At 36.6% G+C, this 23,123-nt stretch overlaps 1 protein-coding gene across 1 annotated transcript; it reads left to right on the forward strand.

The window, feature by feature from the left end:
* Positions 1 to 8,957: 8,957 nt before the first annotated feature.
* Positions 8,958 to 23,123, forward strand: LOC136836569 (ethanolaminephosphotransferase 1-like). Its single transcript, XM_067101023.1, has 8 exons — positions 8,958 to 9,129; positions 12,557 to 12,625; positions 13,394 to 13,592; positions 15,325 to 15,587; positions 15,791 to 15,948; positions 16,136 to 16,316; positions 16,512 to 16,688; positions 16,898 to 23,123. The coding sequence occupies exons 1-8, from the start codon at positions 9,073 to 9,075 to the stop codon at positions 16,958 to 16,960; spliced, it is 1,167 nt and encodes a 388-aa protein (XP_066957124.1). The 5' UTR covers positions 8,958 to 9,072; the 3' UTR covers positions 16,961 to 23,123.

Genomic DNA, 23,123 nt, shown 5'->3' on the forward strand with positions numbered 1-23,123 from the left:
TGACAGCCCAATTCCTGGAACACTGACAGCAACTACAGTTTAACTAGTGACACAAAACCAGGGACAAACCCATTGGGACCAACTGTGGGTGATGTAATTCACACGTACGCAAGTTTGTGAATGTTTAACTTTAGTTTTATATATAGCTGAACATTGGTGAATATTTTTTTTACTTCATCTTGATTCCCAAATAAAGCAGTGTTTTTTAGATTTTATGCATTTCTTTTGTTTATGCAGACTAATCAGTCCTAAAGATGATGCATTGTTCGTTGGACATAAAACATATAACTGAAGATGGATGAATATATGTTATACATTGCTTTAATTATCTTGATTTGATTCCCAAGCAAAGCCGTGTTTTATTTTAGATTAAACCCATTGTAATTATGCTATATAAAGACATCCTGCCACTTTAGATTTTATGCACTTATTGTGTACAGACTAATCTGTCCAAAGATAATGCATTGTACCTTTAGATACTCGGCACAATAGAAGATAAATTTGTTCTAGTATTTATTGTAACTAGATTTCTCTACCCAATGGTTCTGTTTTCAGTGGAATTACTGCAACAAAATCACCTGTCCTCAAAATCATACCACCACAAATTACTGTCCCTAAAGTTGTATCAACAGGTTTCATTCCTCAAACCATATGAAGCAATGAAAGTAAAATTAACATCCCTGCACATGTAGAGATGAAAGGAACTAAAGATGCTAAGCAACCAAGCTACAGCTGTGGCAGTCAAATGTACTTTTTCCTCTCATGTCCCGTCTATCTCAGATTTTCATTCGAGATGGTTGGAAATGGCATGCTTTGTAGAGGAGTCTTAAATAAAACGTAATGTTTGTGTTGGTCTAAAGTACTAAAAATACTTTTGTAATATACGTAGTGCATTGTCTTGAAACTGGCTATGCTACTTTGACCTTAAGGGTATTTAAAGAATAATAAGCATGGCATAACACTCCTATCACTGAGACTTGTCGCTCAAGTTTTCAACCAACAATGAATGAAGTTTGGGTAATTCATGTAGAAACATTTCCACAGTGTATGGATTAAATATTTTATGGGTTGTATTTTATCGAGATGAGGTAAATTAAAAAGTCCTAATTCAGTAGGCAGTCCCCGGTTTAAGACTCTCGACCTACGCCTTTCCGGTCATACAACGGTAACACTTAAGATGTTCGTAAAAAAGCTGTTTCCGACATTACACCAAAAGCCTGGTTTTAAGACTGTTCTGACGTAAGACCATAAACCCGATGTTATTGCCGTTCCGACAAACTTGAAAGCCTGACTTTACACGGATCCGACATAAACCTGAAAACCCAACGTTGCACCACCAATTACTTACTTTTCTGACTTAAGCTGAATTTCAACATACAAGAAGCCAAAGGAACGGATCTCCATAGCAACTCGGGGACTACCTATTTGAGTTGAACTTCATTGATAATCTTATCTGGCAAATCTCCATGAAGTTGTGAACTATGTTAAGTGCCAATCACATGTTTTAGTTCCTAAGGTAAAGACAATGCAGGGTTGTCTGATTTGGGAACTAAAACACTTTGGCCCTTTGACCCATAAATTGAATGAAATTCTTGATCAGTGATATCTCTAGTTCATAATTGCGACAATAGCTAAAACTTCAATATGATTTATTAACCTTCCAAAGGTCTTTCTGCTCCTATGAAAGGGAGAATGCAAACTTGTCTTAGGAGTATGTGCAAGGCGAGCTGATTTGGTTGCTGATGTTCACTGACAATATAGCTAAGTGGTAGCAGGTGGGTGAGTTGGAAGAGTATCTACTCACTCAATTGTCTGCATACCCTCACTTTTCTTTGGTTATTTGAAACTACTTGGACTTTCTTCATGGCTTTGCATTATGGATTTGTATGTAAGGGTGTTTGGGATGGAAAATAATATACATAGAAATCATGTGCTAGAATGTGTGATGTCCATTGTCAGCTATGACTGTCAATCTTCATAGTTTCTATTGTTTGCAGGGGCCAAGTTAATCCAGGGGAACTTTTCCATGATGGGTGGGAGAAGTGGTTGCCCTACCAGTGGCAGAAGTTCATCTCAAACTGGAGTAGGACTAAGAGGGCTGCCTGTGTCAATGGGAAGTAATGCACTTCCGCCTCACTCCAATGTCTTATTTGTAATCCATACCAACTGTGACACTGACTTCCGGGACTGTTCCTTGCTGGTCTCCCCTTGCTATACAGTTGGGGGATGTTTACTGAGGTCTGTAATAACCCATCTCATCTCCACTTGCAATGGCTTTCTCTTACTGCTGGCGGATGTCCCCAGTATGCCCATTGCTCAGCCGTAGATGCTGAGGGTTCCCTGGCCATCTTGACTTGTTTGGAAAGCCTTCCTTCACTGCCTTCTTTGAGAATTAGCTGTGGCCAAAAGTAGCTCTGCCGTTCCTGATGCTGGCAGTGACTCCTCTAATGTTACTGTAGTTGCTATTCCAGGTGTTATGTCTCCCAGACAGTCCCTGACCCCTACCTTAACTTTGATGTCTTGTGTGTAGAGAAAAGATGAGAGGGGTATGTCAGGCTGGACTGTGGGTAGCAGCAAGATGAAATGGGTTTTTTGCTTCTATGAGGTCCTCTTTGTCCTTAAGCACTGTTTCATCCTCTTCCACTCCCTCACTATCTTCCACATTCAGTCTTCGAACCACAGGAAAAAGGCTTGGAAGTCTTCCCTGTATAGAAGTCTCGTCAAACTTGTAGGTGCCATTCTTTCTCAAAGATGGGTGATAGACATTGCTCCCATTCACAGGACTGGTGGTCTTGGGTGAACTTGGACACCTCAGTCCATATAGCTTGATTGAGCTGGTTTGTTACCCAGACTTCTCAAGAGAGCAGGTCTGGCTTGGACTCCCTGTGTGAGCTGTCTCCCTGAAGGTACAGCAGGAGTCTGCACTTCCTGTGGTTTTTGACTGTCCCAGTTCTTCATAATAGCTCTGGATGTCTGTTAGCGCAACTTGATAGACCACTTATGGTCAAAACCAGCCCTGGCCCATATGAGTACGTGTGCATGGTACCAAGCGTGTTCTTACTATGTTGACCACAATCCATTATGGTCGAAGTAACACAAGTCTTATCTAGCATTAATTCTGCCTTAACTGGTTCTGCTTGAGGGCCTAGGAGAGATGTTGATGAGTCCTACATCCACTGAACCATTGTTCACTGCACTCATTGTGTTGGGGGGAATTCAGTTCCTTGATATTGCAGGCAATCTCCCAATCAACAAGAGTCCTACAACTTCAAAACTGCAGCAGGATTAGTTGAATAGGCACCTCCAAAAGACAATGGAGCTCATCCATGAACATAACAGTTCTGGGGAAGCAACCAGGGTAGGTAGACTCATCAGCCGGACAAAGAGCCCACCACTGAAGCACCTTCACAGTGAAAGGATTTCTTTCTGTTATAGCACAGCAAAAACCATGAAGTCAGTTGCCATGACTAACCTCCAATGGACCTCTGGCTTACAGAGTTGGTCTTTTCCTTTTTGGGGTGCCCTCTGTGGATGATAATATGAAGTTCTGAAGATGGCTGTTATCACAAGGAGGGATGCTAACCAAATTTCATCAGTGTGAGAACCTCTGGACCAGCTTAGTTCTGGAGGCGCTATGTCATTTGAGGTCTTTTCTTGAGTTTGATTTTCGCAGTCAGTGCTTTTGATTTCCTAGTACAATATAGTAAATTGCTTTGTGAGAATCTGTAAAGAAAGAAATGGATTACATAGGAAAGAGGGCAAGTTATTACAATTCAATACTTTTGTCAGTTTATTGTGTTAAGTAACACAACATTGGTTTTTCCCAAAGGGAGTCAGGAGTGTCCTTTCCTTTATTTAGAGGTTTCAGCCCAGGTTTAGTTGAAATGTTATCTTCAGTTTTGGAAAACCATTTGATATTAATTCAAGAAAGTTTGTGTAGAATGCTTTAGTGCCACTAGATTAAGTAGTTATTTGGGAAAGTGAAGTAAAAGAAGGAACTATAGAGCTCTCCCACCTACTCTACAGATGGCCAGTAACATTCTAATGTGTGCTTTCCATCTTCATATTCACGCTATCTGCCTGAATTTGCATCTGACCTAGGCCCTCATCTGTGCAATTTTTCCATTACAGTATTTTTTTGTGTCCTACTGGTTTTCAGAATTTTATGTCCACATCTACATTCTTCCATTCTCATAACATGTGCAGACCATCTCTCAGTCTTTTGAGATCTATCCATTTTCCAGGCACTGGACGCTATATTTCTTTAACTTCCACTTTTTTAATATGTTCCAACTGCCCCACAGCTATGAATTTTAGCATTGTGGTCATTCGCCTCTTTAAAATCAACATTTTCTGTCAGTACTCATATCTCCACTGCATGGAGTAATGCAAGCATATTGTAAATGCATCATAAGCTTACTCTGTTTACTATACACACATCTCTTTACCCATGTGTCTGGCAAAGATGAAAAATGCAGAAACTTTCATTTCCATTTTATTTTGCAACCTTTAGGGATCTAAAGGTGGAACTGGGAGGAAACTCCAAGCTGCAGTAAGAGGTATCAGTTAGAATTGTTGAACAGCAAGATTTAAGAAAGTAGGAGGGAAGTAAAAGGCTAAAAAGTGCATGCAGCTAGGGGTCAAAGGGATTCTACAGACACTTTAGTCATGGCTACAGTGCATTATATGAGGTGCAATGATGGCCCTACGTCTGAAGGGGTCAATCCATGGTAAATGGTCTTTGATTTACTTTGAATGAAGTATCTCCACTGAAAGATGTTGGCTTCTCTGATGGTAAGAGGTAGACTCAGGCAATAGCATGTGGAATTAAATCCACGACCTTTCAACCGATGGTAAACCTGCCTCCTTTTCTAGTGAATTGTCTGTAGATGCTTCCAGTGACCCTTTGTGGCCAATATACTTTGCCAACGTAACCTTTACTCACGTTTTCGTTTCAGAGGTGGGATTAGAGCTTACTATAACATCAATACTGTACATCTATATTGGGTCTTAGGAGTGCTGAATCTCTCCCCCACAAGTGATGTCATCTGGGTAATAAAATTTTTTAAGTCAAATCTTTATTTTTACCTTCATTTATTGTCGTTTATCTGGCCCTTTAGACGATGCCTCTTCAGCTACGTAATCCTTGCCATGAGTTTGTTGTCTACACAAATCTTGTCACGAGTCTGTTGTCTTCTCCCAAACATTACAAGATTCTCTTCTTGGGAAACTTCGAGTACTGTACACACACTGACTGGCTCCAGCCTCTTAACCTTCAATCCTTAACACTAACTAATCTTTCGGCGCTGAATGACCCTGTGGGCTCCAGTGCATGGCTTTATGCCTAAATCACATATTCCATTCCATTCCACTGACTAATCTTCCCGAATGTCATTATCATCATCCAGCCATTTGCTCTACATTTCCTGATCAGAATATTTCCAAATTTTATATCTGACCCTGTCTTGTGGCACCCTATGTTTGTGAGCTCATGACCTTGGATATAGACGCATATATGCCCTTTTGTGTTTGAGCTTAGCCTGCACTCTGTTTTTGTTGTCATTCATGGTTCGAATGTTGTATACAAGTGTACATCTTTGTCTTCAAGTTTACCCTTTTCTGTGCAATACATCCTGACTTCTTAGACCTATAGTGCTCTTGTCCATAAGCATATTTTGTATTCAGTTCCCTGGACTGAATGCTGTAAACACCTGGACTGTAAATTCATCTTAATTATTCTAAATCGGTTGTTGATTTGTCAATTCCATTGTTGTTAACTTGAAACCAACAGATTTAATATTGTAGGATGGAGATGAATATCACCACCTTTTATATTCATCCTGAGACTTCTAATATTCCAAAGCAGGTTTAATTTGACTGATTTCTTAATTTTCTCTCCACAATTAATCTTGTGTCTGTATGTGTTACGTCTCGCAGCTAGAAACTTCATTGACCTGAGTGCATTATTATCTACCCAGGTGCAGACTTATCAGCTGATTATATAATATAAGTGAATGGCCAGAATTTTTGTTTCAAGGTCGGACGCTGAATTATCAACTCGTTATTCAGTGTCGTTATTAACTTTCGAAGCATTGCAGGCAGTTACTGATTGTATAAAATGATTGAGATATATTCACCACTTTCGTTTGTTATTTAAAATAGATATTGATGCATTTTCTCACGCACATTCACTAATATACTAAACCAGGTAACATTTAATAAAAGAATAATTTACACGACGTTTGAACTGATAACCAGAGAAGCATGATTACAGCTTATCATTAAAGAAGGGAAGGAAGTATTAAACACTTCAGAAAATGTGGGCATTGTACAATGGGCAAAATGTTTTCCATGTTAAAGCAACTCTGTCTTTTGTTATGGGTAAAATGGTTTCCTTAGTAACACATTATCACCTTTGAGCTGATATCTCCTAAATGTTAATCATCTGGTAAAGATTTCTACCGGGTTTCATCAAAATTTATCACACGTTCCCGGCATATCTTGCAAATGCTCTTATGCATAATCAAACTCTCATCATCTTTGGCTCACAGAGTAGGCTCTCCCTTTGCTTGATTGCTTTCTCAGGCTACCTTGGGGTCCATTTCTTGTCAGAATAGACTCCTGAAGCCTATTCCAAGTTTCAAAGCATTACCTTCTGGAATGAGGTTGCTAGCCTCATAGTCCCCTTGAGAAAGTGACAGGTAGTACAGGATTATTGGCCTATGTACAGTAGTACCAAGTCAGAGATGTCGGTGACACTAACTTTTCTAATGCAAATCTCAAATTATTATTCTTAATCTTCTCTGAAGTGAAGAATCCTCAACAGACCATCGATTTTCCTTGTAATAAATCACTGATTCATAACTTACGAACGATAAGGCTATCTCGTGAGGCGATGTTTAAAGGTTAAGTGCTTTTAAGCTTCAATCTTTATCTGTTGTGACATGCGTAAACTTAGGTAGTGAGCCTTCCTCGAGTATACACCATCCACATCCCTCTGAAACGAATAAGACGACATGACTTTTTTAAGTTTTCTTGACCAGGTTTCACTAAAAACCGACGCTCTCTTCTATCAAGTCAGTGACGAACTAATCTCTCTCTCTCTCTCTCTCTCTCTCTCTCTCTCTCTCTCTCTCTCTCTCTCTCTCTCTCTCTCTCTCTCTCTCTCTCTCTCTCTCTCTCTCTCTCAGGTTTTTAGAGTCATGGGGTACGGAGCAAGACCAAAAACTGCTTTGTATATTCACGATGAATTGCAGCATCGCCGCTTCAAGCCTCCTTCACATTGCAGTGGCATGGATTGGCGAAATCTGTTGTAAATATATCATGAGTTGTGAAAATTAACCTAAGCGGTATTTCACCCTTTACTTCTCCTCCGTAACATGAGGCTTATGTGTATCCGGTTGTGAACAAATCACTTCTCGTTTTCCCATTTGGAGAGTAACTCAGTAAACGGAGTAATTAACATAGTGATATCTTATCTCAAAAACGATTGAAATTGCAGAACAATAAGAAAAAAGTTAGTGTTTACTTTTAATAGTTCTAGAAATCTACCCGTTTCCCCCCATCCAACTGCGCTGTAAAGTTACTTGGCTTCGACCAAGCAGTTTGCATACCGTAATATGTGTGCACAAGGCGACGAGTCGGTTCCTGCGCTATTAATCCACTTATAAGTATGACTCAGGGTTACACACTTGGGGCAGAAATGAGAGGGATCGGCTAAGATGAGCTTTATTCATGTCTGTATGGTACAGTTTTCCAGTGAAAAGATCGTCTAGACTCATATGCTCGTTTGTTGTTGTCAAGTATAGGAACGCCGGATAGAATTTTTTCCTTTTTTTAGAATTATTTCCATACCTATCGTGCGTATTTTTTGGTCTCCATTTGTAGATACTGCTCACAGGTGGCCAGCGACAGATTACGAATTCTTGAGCTGTTTAAACCACCGAACTTGCATCAGTGATATTGACACATTTCAAGCGTTAGGCTATAAATACTTTTAACGTATCCTAGCTACCACGCCAAACACAAAACTGAGTTCGTTGATCAATCATCAATGAAGATCTGTTAAATTCTATTACATACTTCGGCCAGACCAGAAAAGAAAAATATTATCATCAATTAGGACCTAAGGAGACTGAAGCTGAATGGGACCCACGTCTGTAAAACTCTTCAAAACTGATTAGTTCTTTCAGAGTTATCAGCCTATCTGTTTGACAATCTTTCTGGCATAATAATGTAATGGCAGAAAGCAAGTAACCTTATCAGACCCTTTCACACACACACACATTATATATATCATATTTAGTTTTTCCATAAACTCTAATATATACCTGCCGAGAAATTCCCTTGAATTCACAAAGCATCTAAAATAACGAGGCATTGAAATTTATGACATAGGACCAAGAGAAGTAAAAGAAAATCTAGATAAAATAAGAAAAAGAAAATGTAGGATCAGGAGGAAATTAAAATGTAAATAGAATGGAAAAGGGGAAAAAAAAAAAGAAGAAAGCAAAATCTGTTAATGACACAGTATATACCAAGACGAGTAAAACCCTAAAAAAATATGCAATAGTATCAGGAGATAAAAAAAAGTAAATAAGACGAAAATTGGAAAAAAGAAAAGAGGAAAAAAGAGAGAACTTTAGGACCAAGGGCAGTACTTAAATCTAAATAAAATATAAAAAGAATACTAGAATCGAGAGGAGATAAAGAATGCAAATCAGACGAAAAATGAAGAAAAAAGAAAGTAAAAAAGAGAACCGTGGGTTAATGATGTGGGACTAAGACGAGCGAACAAAGATTTAAATAAAATATAAAAAAGAAAGAATAGTATCGAGAGGAGGTAAACAATGCAAACAAACGAAAAAATAAACAAGAAAAGAAGAAAAAACGAGAGGAGAAACGCGTGTATGAGAAACCCCACAAAAACCCTCCTCCGGAATCAGCTGCTTCACGTCCGGCCGTCCGGGAATCCAGTGTCAGTAAGAATGAGGTTGATGGAAGGTGTAGCGGGAGGACAAGAGTGCCATTCGTGATTCTTTCTTCAATTCGAGGACGAGCAATCGGAGGAAGATGACCGTGCAGCGGTATTTGACTCCCGAGCAGCTGGTCGGGTTCGAAAATTACAAGGTGGGGTGAGAAATCGGGGTTCCGAAATGAGGAACCTTGTGCCTTGAGTCGTCGTCGGCATTTGTTTTGGTTGGTGCCCTTGTGTTGGGATACGTGGGCTGGGCCCACCCACTGCTCGAATAGGTCCTAGGCAATTAATATTTGGTCCCTAATTTCCGTTATTCTTTGTCTTTTAGTGGTTGTTTTACAAACCTGCTTCTGTTTGTAGGCCTACTAACCTCGCATCTCGGCCTGACTCTCAGCAGGCTAAATTGACCTTTCGCCGAACGTAGCCCATAGGCCAGGTCTGCCGTAGCCTAGACCTATCATATTAATTGATTTTATATATCAAATTAAGTTTTTTATACGTGTTTAAAGAACAATAAAATATGATTTGTCGATTTCTGTACATATAAGGTGAGGAAACCGCCAAAAACCCATCGACCTTTGGCGGCCTAGGCTAATTGTCGATTAAGAATGACCCTTTTGTAAAACATAACCTTTAGGCCTACTGCAGCTAGGGCCTATTAAAATTAGGGTGCTGTTTTTATGCATTTCTTTAAAGGACAATGAAATAATTGATTTGGAGAATGTTTGCTTCCGGTGTGAATATCCCTATTCAGTTTTTTAATATGTCTTTCGAATCTTCATTAAAAAAAAATAGTCTTGCAAACTAATATTCATCTCAATAACAAATAAAATACATGTAAATGATTGAGGATTTTTTCTAAGCTTCAATTTTCCAAAATGTACTTGGGGACATTTGATTCCCCAGGGGCTAGTACTGAACATGGCAAAATACATTTAACTCCCCAGGGGCTAGTACTAAACATGGCGAAACAGTGTACATAAATCACTGTTTAGTACTAGCCCTCATGTGGAATTGGAGTTCGGACCGGAAACAAGCTTTTACCTAAAATAATATGATTTTGTCGATTTCTGTACATAAGAGATGAGGAAACCACCAAAAAACCTTTCGACCCTTGGTAGCCTTGGGTAGTTGTTGATTAAGAATGATCCTTTTGTAAAACATAACCTTTAGGCCTGCTATAGCCTAGGCCTATTAAAATTAGTTATTTTTTTATGCATTTCTTTAAAGGACAGTGAAATAATATTTGATTTGGGTAATGTTTGTTTCTGGTCTGAACATCCCTACTTGATTTTTATTATATCTTTAGAATCTTCTTAAAAAAATTTAAATATTTTATACATAATTTTTGCAAACTAATATTTATTACAATAAAAAATAAAATGTGTAAATAATTGAGGATTTTTTCTAAGTTTCAGTTCTGCAAAATGCACTTAGGGACATTTGATCCTCTAGGGGCTAGTACTAAACACAGTGAAACAGTGTAGATAAATCACTTGTTTTGCGCCATGTTTAGTACTAGCCCTCATGTGGAATTGGAGTTCGGCCAGGAAACGACCTTTTACCTTTGATTTGTCTAATTTGGCGCATAAGAAATGAAACCAGCAAAAACATTTGACCCTTGTTAATTAAGAAGGGCCCTTTCTTTAAACGTAGCTTTAGGTCATCTGCCGTAGCCCAGGCCTATAAAATAACTTATTTTATTTTATATATATATATATATATATATATATATATATATATATTAGTATATATATATATATATATATATATATATATATTTATTTGTTAAAGAACAGTAAAGTAACCATTGATTTGTCTATTTCTGTGCATAGGAGATGAGGACACCATAAAAAAAAAAACTTTCAAACAGGTAATTAAGAATGATAGGCTAAACCCCTTTGTACAGACAACAATGCCTTGGGAAACCCCATTAGGAACCTGAGGTTTTGTAGTTGGGGGTCGGACACCAAAATACAGTGCATTGTGCTAGTTGAAACGGTAGGAAATGCATGAATCGCAAGATAATGAGAAAACTACAGCTTCCACCTTTTTTCCTCTCATTTCAACAACCATGTCCTATGCATACACTATACTGCACTTACAAATGACAGAATTCATACGTTTCTATTTTTTCACCTTTCATTTCATTCATTGCTCATTTTGGTAATTCCAAGGAAGAGCTCCACATGGTTGTATTGTTTTAGGCCAGATGAAGTGTTTTGACTGGACGATATAGAAAAGGGTGTATTTGATGCAATACAGTTGAGATAATTTGAGAAGTCTTCCATCTTTTGTTTACGTTCTTCTGTTAATTCCCGAGGGGCTGGTACTGAGCATGGTGTCCCGCAGAGCGTTTCTGCATAAAAACAAACAAAAGATGGTAACTCTCACATTACTTTATTTTGGCCAATTTCTCAGATTATCTTGCCAACATATACACCCTTTTCTGTATTGTTCAAGCAAAAAATTCTGTTGATGAACAGCATCTCCGTTGAATTACCAATGTGTGGGTGCCTGCCTCCAAAGACCATTTAAGGGATTCCAAAGAGGTGTTACTACAAGATATTGAAGTAATGAGGTAATTCTACAAAAGAGTTCTGTATGGAGATATAGTTTGCTAATAGAATATTTTGACTGAATAATGTAGAAAAGGGCGTGGCCTATATAATGCAGTAGAGGTGAGAATAATTTGAGAAATTTACTGAGATATTTTTGCTTTTACAGTTCAACCCCGAGATGCTGGTACTAAACACAGCGTCTCTGGAAGCTCATCTGTAGAAATACAATAATGGCTACAGTGCATTGGAGGGATGGTACAGTATCACAGTGGGTAATAACCTGAGAGGTGTAGTGTTTAAAAGTGGGTAGTTAGAATGCGGTGGTTTTGTACGATGAGGGGGGAAATGTACATAATCAGTTAGATATGGAAGTAGCAGTGTACTGGCCAGTTGGGAAATCCGTATCCTGGCAAAAGGATGTAGAATGGATAATACTGTACTGGACAGGATGAGAAATCATGCGCTGTATGTGCACATTCAAAAGAAGGGTATGTTGTAAAACTATTAATGATGATATATTTCTTTCATTTATGTTTATTATGTGTCTGTTGCACTTACTGTATATATCATATTGTTAAAAATTAGAAGGAAAGCATTGTAGACACAAATGATTCCCTCCAGCTGGGTAATCTTGGAGGAGGAATCATAGGTATTTTGGATTTTTCCCTGGGGAGCATAGTTTAGTTGGTACATTATAATTGTTATTATTAATTCACTAATTACTGTAATATGAAATTTATGCTTTCCAAAACTTAATTATTTATGAAATGATAATTTGCATCATTCCTAATTTGAGTACTGTAGAATATATTATTTTGTTTAGATAAACTTGAATGTTGATGAAAAATAAATTTTCTCTCTGAAGAAGATAATTTGCTACGGAAAAGTTATTTTGATATGGAACAAAGTACTACAAGAATTTTAGAAAGCAATAATTTTGTCTTTTCCTTATACAGTACAGTTATTATAGAAAAGCCCTTCTATTTCACTCTTAATAATTTCACTCATTCTCTTACAGTATAGTGCACAGGACACCAGCCCGCTGAGTTACTATGTTATGCACCCATTTTGGAACGCTGTTGTTAAGGTAAGTAGTTTTAGTTTGTGTCATGTCATTTAACTTTATTCTTATAGTAAAAAAAAAGCCCTTTTAAAACACAGTACAGTATACAGTTAAACGCCACTGCCCGGTTTATGGTCTGGATTGTATTATATAACTTTATTAGGCCATTATATTACTTTTCTGGGTAATTCTAAGGAAGATTTCTGCACTAGGAGATTGTTTATTATTGAAATTTTTTTAATGAACAACATAGGAAAAAGCTGAACAATATAGGAAAAAATGTGCATGGTGCAGTACAGGGGAGAGAACTTGAGAAATTGACTCTTTTTGTTTTCATTTTCATTTTTCCTAGATATACAATCCTGAAGTTTCTTAACATGAAGCCACTTCTAACTGTTAACTGTAGCCAGAAGTTGTCCATATAAAATACTTCTGGTTTGTATATCAAGGAAACTGGCATTGCATTCATTATCTTTTATGGGGCTGGCCAGCAACTTTTAAAATAATGCCTTATTTTTAATATGCTCCCTTTATGAAATTACAAACAGCCTTGTTATCTTCATTTTGCTTAATTTTTCATTACCTGGTGGACTAGCTTTGTTTCTTAAACGATATCTTGTTTCATAAATGAAGTACAGTATCATACCAAAGTGAAAGTTTCAGTTGCTGTATGATGGTGCTTTCTGTTCAGTAGGATTGCATGCTGTATTTTGTAAGCACTCTATCCTAACAAGCATTATTTTACAATTTTGTTGTTACAATTTGAATTATCATGAGTTTATTTCTTTTCAGATATGTCCACGTTGGGTTGCCCCTAATGTTTTAACATTTGTTGGATTTCTGTTCACTGTTGGAAATTTTGTCATTCTCAGCATCTATGACTACACTTATTATGCATCAAGTGATGCGCCCCCTGGAAATGAATATCCCCCCATTCCCAATGCTGTATGGTTAGCTTGCGCATTTAATCATTTTATGGCACACACACTAGGTATGTTGTATTTCAACAATTTTTTTGCTTTTATTAGTAACTGATCTTTATCGTGTATTTACAGTTACAGAACTTTTCCATTAACTATAGTAATGCATGGTTAGTAGTTAAGGCCATATTCTGTTCAGGTGCTGTCATGTTATATTTTTTAAACTTTATGTGAACTGCCAAATAGTTAGCTATTCTTAAGAGTTTGATTTTTTTTATAGATAAAAACCTCTGTCTCACAAGTGATTTTAAGTAACACCTCAACATAACAGATCCAAACTTAGCAGACTTCTGTACCTATCAGCTACCATATTATTATTACTTTTCCCCATGCTACCATTTTAGATGTCATACATTTTAAGGCATCATTGAAATTGAATGTTAACTGTGAAGTACAGGTTAATTTAGGTTTTGAAACCAGTGTAAATGCTGTTAGCTGTAAGATATCTAGGAAATATTCAAGTGCAGGTAATAATACCTGGATAGAATCTTTTTTACTTATCAGAAAGGCAAGACCCCAGAGCTTCTGTTAAGTTGAGGTGCTACTGTACTTTGTCTTGTATGTTGACTTTTGGAGGACTAGTGTACAGTAATGCTCAAGGACACTGGAATTCAAGTTGGATTAGACATTCCCTTTTGACGTAAGGGTTATGTCACATACAAGTGAGGGTCATTCGAAAAGTTCTCACTGACCCCAAGAGAATAGTAGGAGCTGAAACAATTTACCTTTAAAAGGAAATTCCTCCAGTCATTTAAAACATGAGTGCCATTAACATAAATTTTACTAATATAGTTAGTAGGTACTGTACAAATAAAGTCTCAAAATGGCTAAAAAGTAAGCAGTAATTTGATCAGATCTCTGGAGTAGAGGGCATAAAGTAAGAATTCCACAAAGACATGGTCAAAAATGTAGTAAGGACTCCCCTCCCTACCCCACCCTTGTGAAGTGACTACTAAATATAGGCAGGCCAAGGACAGCAAAAAATTGACCAAGTTTGGGACATGTAGGTATGTCAACCACTGTAAAACAAGTGGAACTCCATTCATCGTGTGGTTTTTGATGAAAGGCCTAACAGACAGCTGAGACCATAGACATTAGTGTGACTCAGGACCTCTTGTAGTTGACCAGACTGTGTTACAAGAGAAGCATTAGAACAAGGGAATTTTTTCTCTTGACTCACTTCCAGGCTGATACAAACAAATTCCACAGGTGATTGTAATCCTGGATGCCTTGTAGGGGGTTAGTGCCATCAGTGCACCTCATGCAGTGTGCTGTAGACTTGACTTAAGGTTTTTTTGCAATGTCCCTTCAGCCCCCAGCTGCAACCCTTGTCATTCCTTTTACTATACCTCTGTTCATGTTTGCTTTCTTCCATCTTACTTTCCTCCCTCTCCTAACAACTTTTTCAACATTTCAGCATTATTTTCAGTGCTGAATGACTTCACAGATCTCAGTGCTCTGTATTGTATAGCATAATATTTTTGTATATCATGTCCAGTTTATGAAAATTGTATTGTTCCACTCTTGACAGTACACTCCCAAATATTCTATTGCATTACAGTATTTTTCTCATGAAAACAATGTTGATCAGCCTTTATATTTTTAGGAATTTCTTGATTAATTCATATTTTTCTTATTTTTTGCCAAATTCTTTTAACAGACCAATTCAGAAACAAAAATTCCATATAAAGGAGGTAAATGTTTAAAGCATCTTGTAATTTTGTTACCAATTTGTGCTTACAGATGGCATTGATGGTAAGCAGGCACGTCGTACAGGAACTAGTGGTCCGCTGGGAGAACTTTTTGACCATGGGTTGGATTCCTGGACAACTTCTTTCATTCCTATGTGCCTCTTGTCTGTGTTTGGCCGCGCTGACTACAGTATCAGCCCTCTAAGATTTTATTTTGTGCTTTGGAATGTACTTACTTGCTTTTATACAACACACTGGGAAAAGTATTTGACAAAAATCCTTTTTCTGCCATGGGGATTTGATATATCACAAGTGGTACGTGCATCTTTTATCATGGCTTTCCAGTGCCTGATGCTGTATTTAGAGATAAAAACAGTAGCTACTGATTTTCAAAGATGATGTCAGGTCTTCAAATTAAGAAAGAAATATTTAAATCATGTTATATTTATCTCACCTCAGATGTGAATATTGCCCTGTACTGCAAAAAATATAGAAGTCTTTTTTTTTTTTTTTTTCAGCTCATCTTTATTATTTACTTGGTGACTGGCATATGGGGACAGCACATTTGGAAATTTGAGATCTTTTGGGGAATATCTTCAGGATCAATGTTTGAGTGCATGATGTACACAGGGTCTCTTGTAACATCTTTACCTATGTCCTTCTACAATGTTTACAAGTAAGTTTACATAGGAAAACTGGCTGAAAAGTGTTGTTTACAGTTGAAGCATAAATTTTGAACAAATTCCCCATTTATTCAAACAGTATTTTCATTTTGTCTTTGCACTCGAGTAAATATATATTTGACATTTGTATTTTGTTGTGTGATGTTAGCAACCTTATGCTACCTGTGTATCTCGTTACAGGTCGTACCGAGACAAAACTGGGAAGATGCTGGGAGTTTGGGAAGCTTCAAGACCTTTGGTGTGTCCCATATTATGTTTCATTTTGTGCACCATTTGGGTCTTCCAGTCTCCTTCTGATATAATTAACAGGGATCCACGCATGTTTATGTACATGGTTGGAACTATATTTGCCAACATTAATGTAAGTGTGTTATGTACGCCAATTTTGTTTATTCATGTGTTATTTATTTAGTAATGTCCAATCTGAGATAACATGTAAATTAAGTCACATTGATTACAGACAACAAAAGTTTAGTAAATTTTATGTTCCTATCTAATAAAGAAATGCAGACAATTTTTTTGATTAATGGGAACAAAACCTAATTTTTTTTTCCAGTGCCGACTAATTGTGTCACAAATGAGCAGCACTCGCTGTGAGTTGCTAAATTGGCTGATGGCTCCTTTAGCACTTGCTGTAGCTGTTGTTTGGATTATTCCTTCCCTAGAAATGGCAACATTATTGGTCTTAAGTAGCTTGGCGTCTGCTGCGCACATCCATTATGGAGTTCATGTGGTAAGTTGTCAAACTTTATTCTACCTTGGATTTTTTCTAAGTACACAAAATGTATTTCATATGTATTACTTAGCAGAATGAGTCCATAGATGTATCCCATGGAATCATGCAGACCTAACACTCATGTAGTCAGTTTGTAGTCTTCGAATGCTGCTAGACACTTTGTAGCCTGTGCAGAAACTAATTTAATCAGTGGTTGGTTTTGACAGGTTCGTCAGATGTGTGAACACTTCCACATCATGTGTTTCAGCATCAAAGACAGGGCCGATTGACTGCTCGCCGACAGCGCATAAGGAGTTTCCAGATAGATGCCCTCGAAATCTTCACATACTATTTTGTCAGTAATTCGACTTCATTCCTGGTGACATCGGAAAGTATCATGACAGAAGTTATGCATATCATTAGTCATTTCCATTATATATAAATGATTATGTTCATTCTGAGTGAGCACTGGGTCATTCCAGTTGATATAGGAAGCAGGATGTTGGTTTATTCATAGTGGGAGAAGGTTAGGTGTCTCAGTTGTCTGTTTGAGTAGAAACTGCTCAAGTTCAAAGTGAACAAACTCTCAATCTAACGAACGATGACAATAACAGGTTTATTTATAGTCAAGAGAAGGTCTCTCTCTCTCTCTCTCTCTCTCTCTCTCTCTCTCTCTCTCTCTCTCTCTCTCTCTCTCTCTCTCTCTCTCTCTCTCTCTCTCTCTCTCTCTCTAAAATCAACTGCTGAGAAATTCTAAGATATGATGTTATTTTATTGTGTATGAGTGTTATTTTGGCATGTGAGTTAGCTAATATATTGTGTGGATGTACAAAGTATATCCTGTTTATAAGTGTTTTGTGTATATTACCATTGCAAATCTTATATTTATCACCAGAGCAGATGCAGCTAGATTCCTGTCACCTCTGTTTATGTAAGAATGTATGTTGATAACTTGTTTACATTTACAAGAGCTACAAGTGGAGGTCATATTAACATGTACAAACTTATCAAATCTGACAATACCAAGATAAATCATAGAATATAGGTGAGGCAGAGGTCAAAGCTACTCTGTTTTAGATTAGAACAATTAGTCCTTTTGGTTTTAGGGTTTGGCTAAGAGGCAGATTTTAGTTTTCCATCTTGATAACTTTTCTAAAATGCTTGATTTGTTTTCACATTCTTCCCATTTCTTGGTTAGTTATCTCAGTAGTTATGTAAGTCAAAAGTTGCTTTTGCTTTCTAACATCACCTGCTAGCGTATACTCAAAGGAATGATTCCCTTCCTTCTGTTTCCATATCAGTCTTTAGAAGTTAAGGAATGCTGGAGAGCAATTATGTCTGTTGAAGCTTGTATAAGTTTTCATGTTGAGTTTTAAAATGGGAGCATTTCAGGTTGCTTATCTTGTTTCATGTGTGCCCAGGGTTTTTCTGCAGTGATATTTTGGTAGTGGTAGAGTTTAGTTGGTATATTGAAGAATTGTGTCTCTCAGTGTATTTACTGTGATGAGAAAGCCTTGTACCCTGATTTTCCCTTGTGTGCTTTGTGCCTTGTGTCAAAAAAAGGTGTTGATTATGGTTATGGTTAAACACATGCCCTGTTGCTTAGTTGTGTGGGGTTTGGTTCTCACGAAATCATTAGAAAGCTGTTGTAGAACAAAATACTGTATGTATGAAGGGAATGATATGGTACAGTTCACTTATAGAGGTAGTCAGATTCTGCAAATTGCTGTAGGCACCTGGTCACGCAAAATTCATTCATACGTTCCATAGGTGATAGTTTGGCTGTTTCCTGAACCATCAGGAGAGGATATAGAGACATTGTGGTTACAGTATGTTTATACTAAATGCTCATCACTGAAAGGGACAACTTTATAACCAAGATCTATGATTATTGAGCAATAAGTATCGGAAATGGGCTTCATTAATACTTTGGGTTGATATTGTACTTGGACTACCAACTTATTCCATATGGAACACTTGGAAGTTTATTGGATGTCTGTTTACAGATTGTAGAACAATCATTTGATGGATATTGTGCAGCATTGTTGTGTACATAAAATTTGGAGCTTTTGCTCTGTTGTTATGATTATACATTTAATTAAGAGGGTTGATATGAGTTCCCGAAGGTGATGTTTGTCGTACTGTTAAAACCATTTTTAGATGACACTACACTTTTTTGTTTTGCTCTTAGCTGAAGACCCTTTCCCTCCTGCTTAAGTACTTTAAAGCAGACAGAATGCAAGTTTCCTGTGTATTAGTATGCTGTTGTCTTGCTTGAGACAGACGTAGAATATAGAATCCCATAGTTAAACGTGAGTAGTTAGCATCCCAAGTGGTACGAACATGTGCTGAGAAAGACTGTTGCTGATGGATTAATTTACACTCGCTGCATTCCTTAGGAATAACATTTTTATCCTGCATTCCTTGTATGATGTAGTTTCATAAGGCTTTTGTTTTATTTTCATGAAACTTACAATTCTGAAGAACTTAAGCAAGGCTTTCTTTTTAGTTTTCGAGATTAGGTAGGAAGGCAAAACTTTTTATTTTATTTATGTGTACATACTATTTATTTGTTTATTTATGGATTTACTTGTGATAGGGTATTTGTTTTGGTAGCTTTATCACAAGGATTTAACTTTGGAGGAATTTTCATTTATGCATTTTATTTATGGGTGATCTGATGAATGTATCTTTTGTTGGTGCATTAATATTGAATCCTCTGTGAACTTGGGTGCTGGATAGAAATATTTACATTCTGGATTGACTTGTTTTATTCAGAGCTTCAAGTATCAGTTTTTGTAACATTCTTTCCTTTGATATTGGTCTTTCGTGTTACACAAGAGCAGCTATTTTAGATTCTATAAGGATTTCACAGTTTTCTATTTGTATAATGAAGTAATTGATGGTGGGTGGTCATCTTTTGGTAGGAAATATAGTTATATATCAAGGTTTATGTTAGAATTCAAAGTCAGATAAGGTAGGGAGCCAACATTCAAAATTGAAAAAAATCATTATGCAGTCGACATCTGATAAGACTAAGTGAATCCATAATTTAGGTAGGGAATTTTTCATGTTAGCATAACAGTGAACAAATTTAAAATTTGAGTGTATTTGGGACTCTTTTAACATAAAATGAAACTAGAATTGGGAACCTATGTACAGTATGTGATGGTTTGCAAATATTTTTGTATTTCTTTCATGTTTGAGATTTGTTAGCTACGAGCAAATGTTGGGTAGATTCGTGTTAGGTGGAGCCAGATTTCAGTAAGGAGATTAGTGTCAATGCTTTTATAGTGTTTTCACGTTTTAGATCATCTGTGAGTCTTGTAAGCATTGGAGAAATTACTCAGAATAAAAGCTGTTGGTGTACTTTTCCAACAACACTGATTCTTGATCTTGTGATCGTCATTGATGTGGCTGGATCTTTTATCTTATGTCATTTGATGTAAATTCAGTCATATTTTATAATTGTACACAATGAGATGTGTGAATATCTTTGTTATTGGCATTTTTTGAGGCTGGGGATTCTTACCTAATTCCTAATATAATTTGACACATGATGTGGATGTATGAGTGGAAAATATGTTGAAGCATAACTTTTGTAAGGACTTCAGATGATTTTAACTGGTCAACATTCTCTATCACTCTCTCTGTTCTATGTTGCTGTTGCATTTCCATATTTTTATTTGTTGGTATTATGAATGTTAATATTTTGTGTGCTTTTTAAGATTTTATTTAGTTCAATCCTACTGATGTCTTTTGCTCCATTTTAGTGATTTTAGTGCTGTAGCTTTCATTTTCTACTTTGCACACTTTCTCTAGATTTTCCTTTTATTTTTAAGCATTTGCTCAGGTATGTTTTTATTCCTTCATTTACCATTCTGTTCTGCATCTATTTGTCAGGTGTCTTGGTTGCAAAATGAAATGATTGTTTTGGCAGGGATGTATTTCGAGTACTCTCTGACTTATGTTAAGCAATGGCACTTTGATGATTGTCAGTCACTGCCCCTCCAATTAAAGTGCTTCTACACTGCTCTTGAATGTTTTTTAAGTGTTGGTGAGTGCGGAAATTGGTGATTGACTAAATATTTTACTTTGAGATTTTTTTAGGGAGCATAGATAATTATCACCAAAAGAAATGACTAGTCATGAAAGATTAAGCACAGTTTTTTCAAGTTTAATATGGAACCCTTTTTCCATCCTTGAAAGAATTCAAAATTGAGTTCTTATCATCACTAATGTCTGGTTTTTGTATTGGTCTACTGGCATGTACACCTCTTCACTTTAACTAATAAACACTAACTGCGTTATTTCACCTGTGTATTACTAACACCTAGTAGATCTTCAGACACTGATATGAACAAGTTTTTATAATTCGTAAGAATTCATAGGGACTGTTTCTATAAATGTTTACTGGACCTCATTTGATGTTGCTATTTCCATTTATTCATAAGAGAGACTAGATTATCAGTTATGAACTTCTGTAAAACTTGTTCATATCATGGACTAATTCTACAGCAAATGCTGAAAAGTCCTGAAAAGTGCTATTTTTTCTTAGGCTATGGCCTCTCATGGTGGTGGACGTTTTCTAACTAATTTTATCATTGCTTTGAATTTTTTCTTTTATCATAGATATCTGTCCTCTAGCAACTAACCAATGTTAGTTAAATGTTTATACCATAAGTAAACATTGTTCAGAGATGATGTAGCGTAGGAGATAAACAGTCATGTATTTCTGGTGTTGAATATATAAGACATGCACCTTTATTCTTTATCTGTGTAGTGTATGGTATTGCATTTGAAAGTAACAGTAATTATTTGTAGGTGGTGTTCAATTTTTCTGTGTAGGTGTAGCTCATTACTTGATCTTGCATCAAGTAAAATTGAGGTTGAATTTTTTTTTTTCTTTTTTTCAGAAATCTTGTGCAGATGCTCTGCAGAGCAGTATAGAGGTTTTTTGCTTTTTTTGTTTATTTTTAAAGAAAAATTTTGTTTATTTTGCTTTTGAAAACATTGATTCAGTTACTTTTCATCGTTATGTTTAGACCTTTTCATCCTGTGTAAAAATTGTACATATTTTTGTGCTACATAGTAAGTTACTTTCCATCCTATGTATGTTTTGGAGACTGTCATGATATATGAAAAGGTTACTGACAATAGTGAGTAGACGGCAGTGTCCAGTGTATGCCAAGCCACTGCCATGTTCATGAAAGGCGTTAAGCACAAGCTCCATTTAGCTGAGTGAATCATTTATCAGGTATGTAAACTGAGACATTTCATCTCTTGGATTCATTCCTAGCAGTGTCATCATCTCTGCAGATCAGCTTGTGAAGCTGAATCCACATATGAATATTTTCATGGATTCTTTTTTGGAATTTTCCCTTGAATCACAGGTTGGACTGCAGTCACTTCATCTCAGTGATTCTGAGACTAGCAGTTTGGCTTGCTGTCTTTGGAATTATTCAGATTTGCCTTTGGTTCTTTGGAATATTCTTATGATTTATATGTGTGGTTTCAGAGGGTTATCAGCCAAATGTCTGAAAATTTCTGTGTGCTGTCACATAATCTGAATGTTTCCTCTAGGGTTAGTTGTTATATAATTGTGAAATCAAGCTGTTTACTAGTCCACGAAAGCTAGTGAGTTTAGCCCACCTGTGAGGGGTAGTGAGCTGAATGTTGAAGTACATAGTAGGGTATCATTTAGTATATTTTTGTGATTTTTTAATTTGATTGGTACTTAGAATAGACATGCTTTGATGCTGGAGAATGTCAGTATGCTTTACCAGAATAGAAGAGTTCTTGGGCCAAAACTCTTTGCCAGCATTCAAATAATTGTGAGTGTAACAGATACTAGGCTCAAACCCATTCAGAGCCACTTAGGTCGTCAATGCCATAAAAAAAAATCGGCTGTCCATCGAAAACATTTTTAGTACATCATAGTGTTATGTGGTTTTTTAACATATTTTAGTTAGAAAGTTAGTAATAACTTAGTGTTAGTATTAAGTTATGTATACTTTTATTTCAGCTTCCATTACAGATAATTGTCCAGCCCTAAAAATACATTCTTCATGTTTGTCTTGAATGGTACAGAAAAAAACCAGTGTATAAACCAAATGTAAGTGAATAAATACAAAACAGGAGCTTTCGACCATCATTAAGGTCCTCTTCAGCTGTACTAAACAATAATTACAAAGTGTTTACAAACGTTTTGTAATTGTTTAGTACAGCTGAAGGTTGAAAGCTCCTGTTTTATATTTATTCATTTAAACTTGGCTGACACAGTGGCTTGTTTCTTAACTATACAGATACTTGTTTATAATAATAATGTGGAATCCTTTTACTCTTAAACATTGTGGAATGAAGTCAGTGTTTTGTGACTTGCTCTTGTAAATAGTATGGAAACTTGATCTATTTTCATGTTTTGAAGCTGTGTAAATACAGTGACATTCTGTA

This window comes from Macrobrachium rosenbergii, chromosome 56 (assembly GCF_040412425.1).
Source record: "Macrobrachium rosenbergii isolate ZJJX-2024 chromosome 56, ASM4041242v1, whole genome shotgun sequence".
Classification (NCBI taxonomy): Eukaryota; Metazoa; Arthropoda; class Malacostraca; order Decapoda; family Palaemonidae; genus Macrobrachium; species Macrobrachium rosenbergii.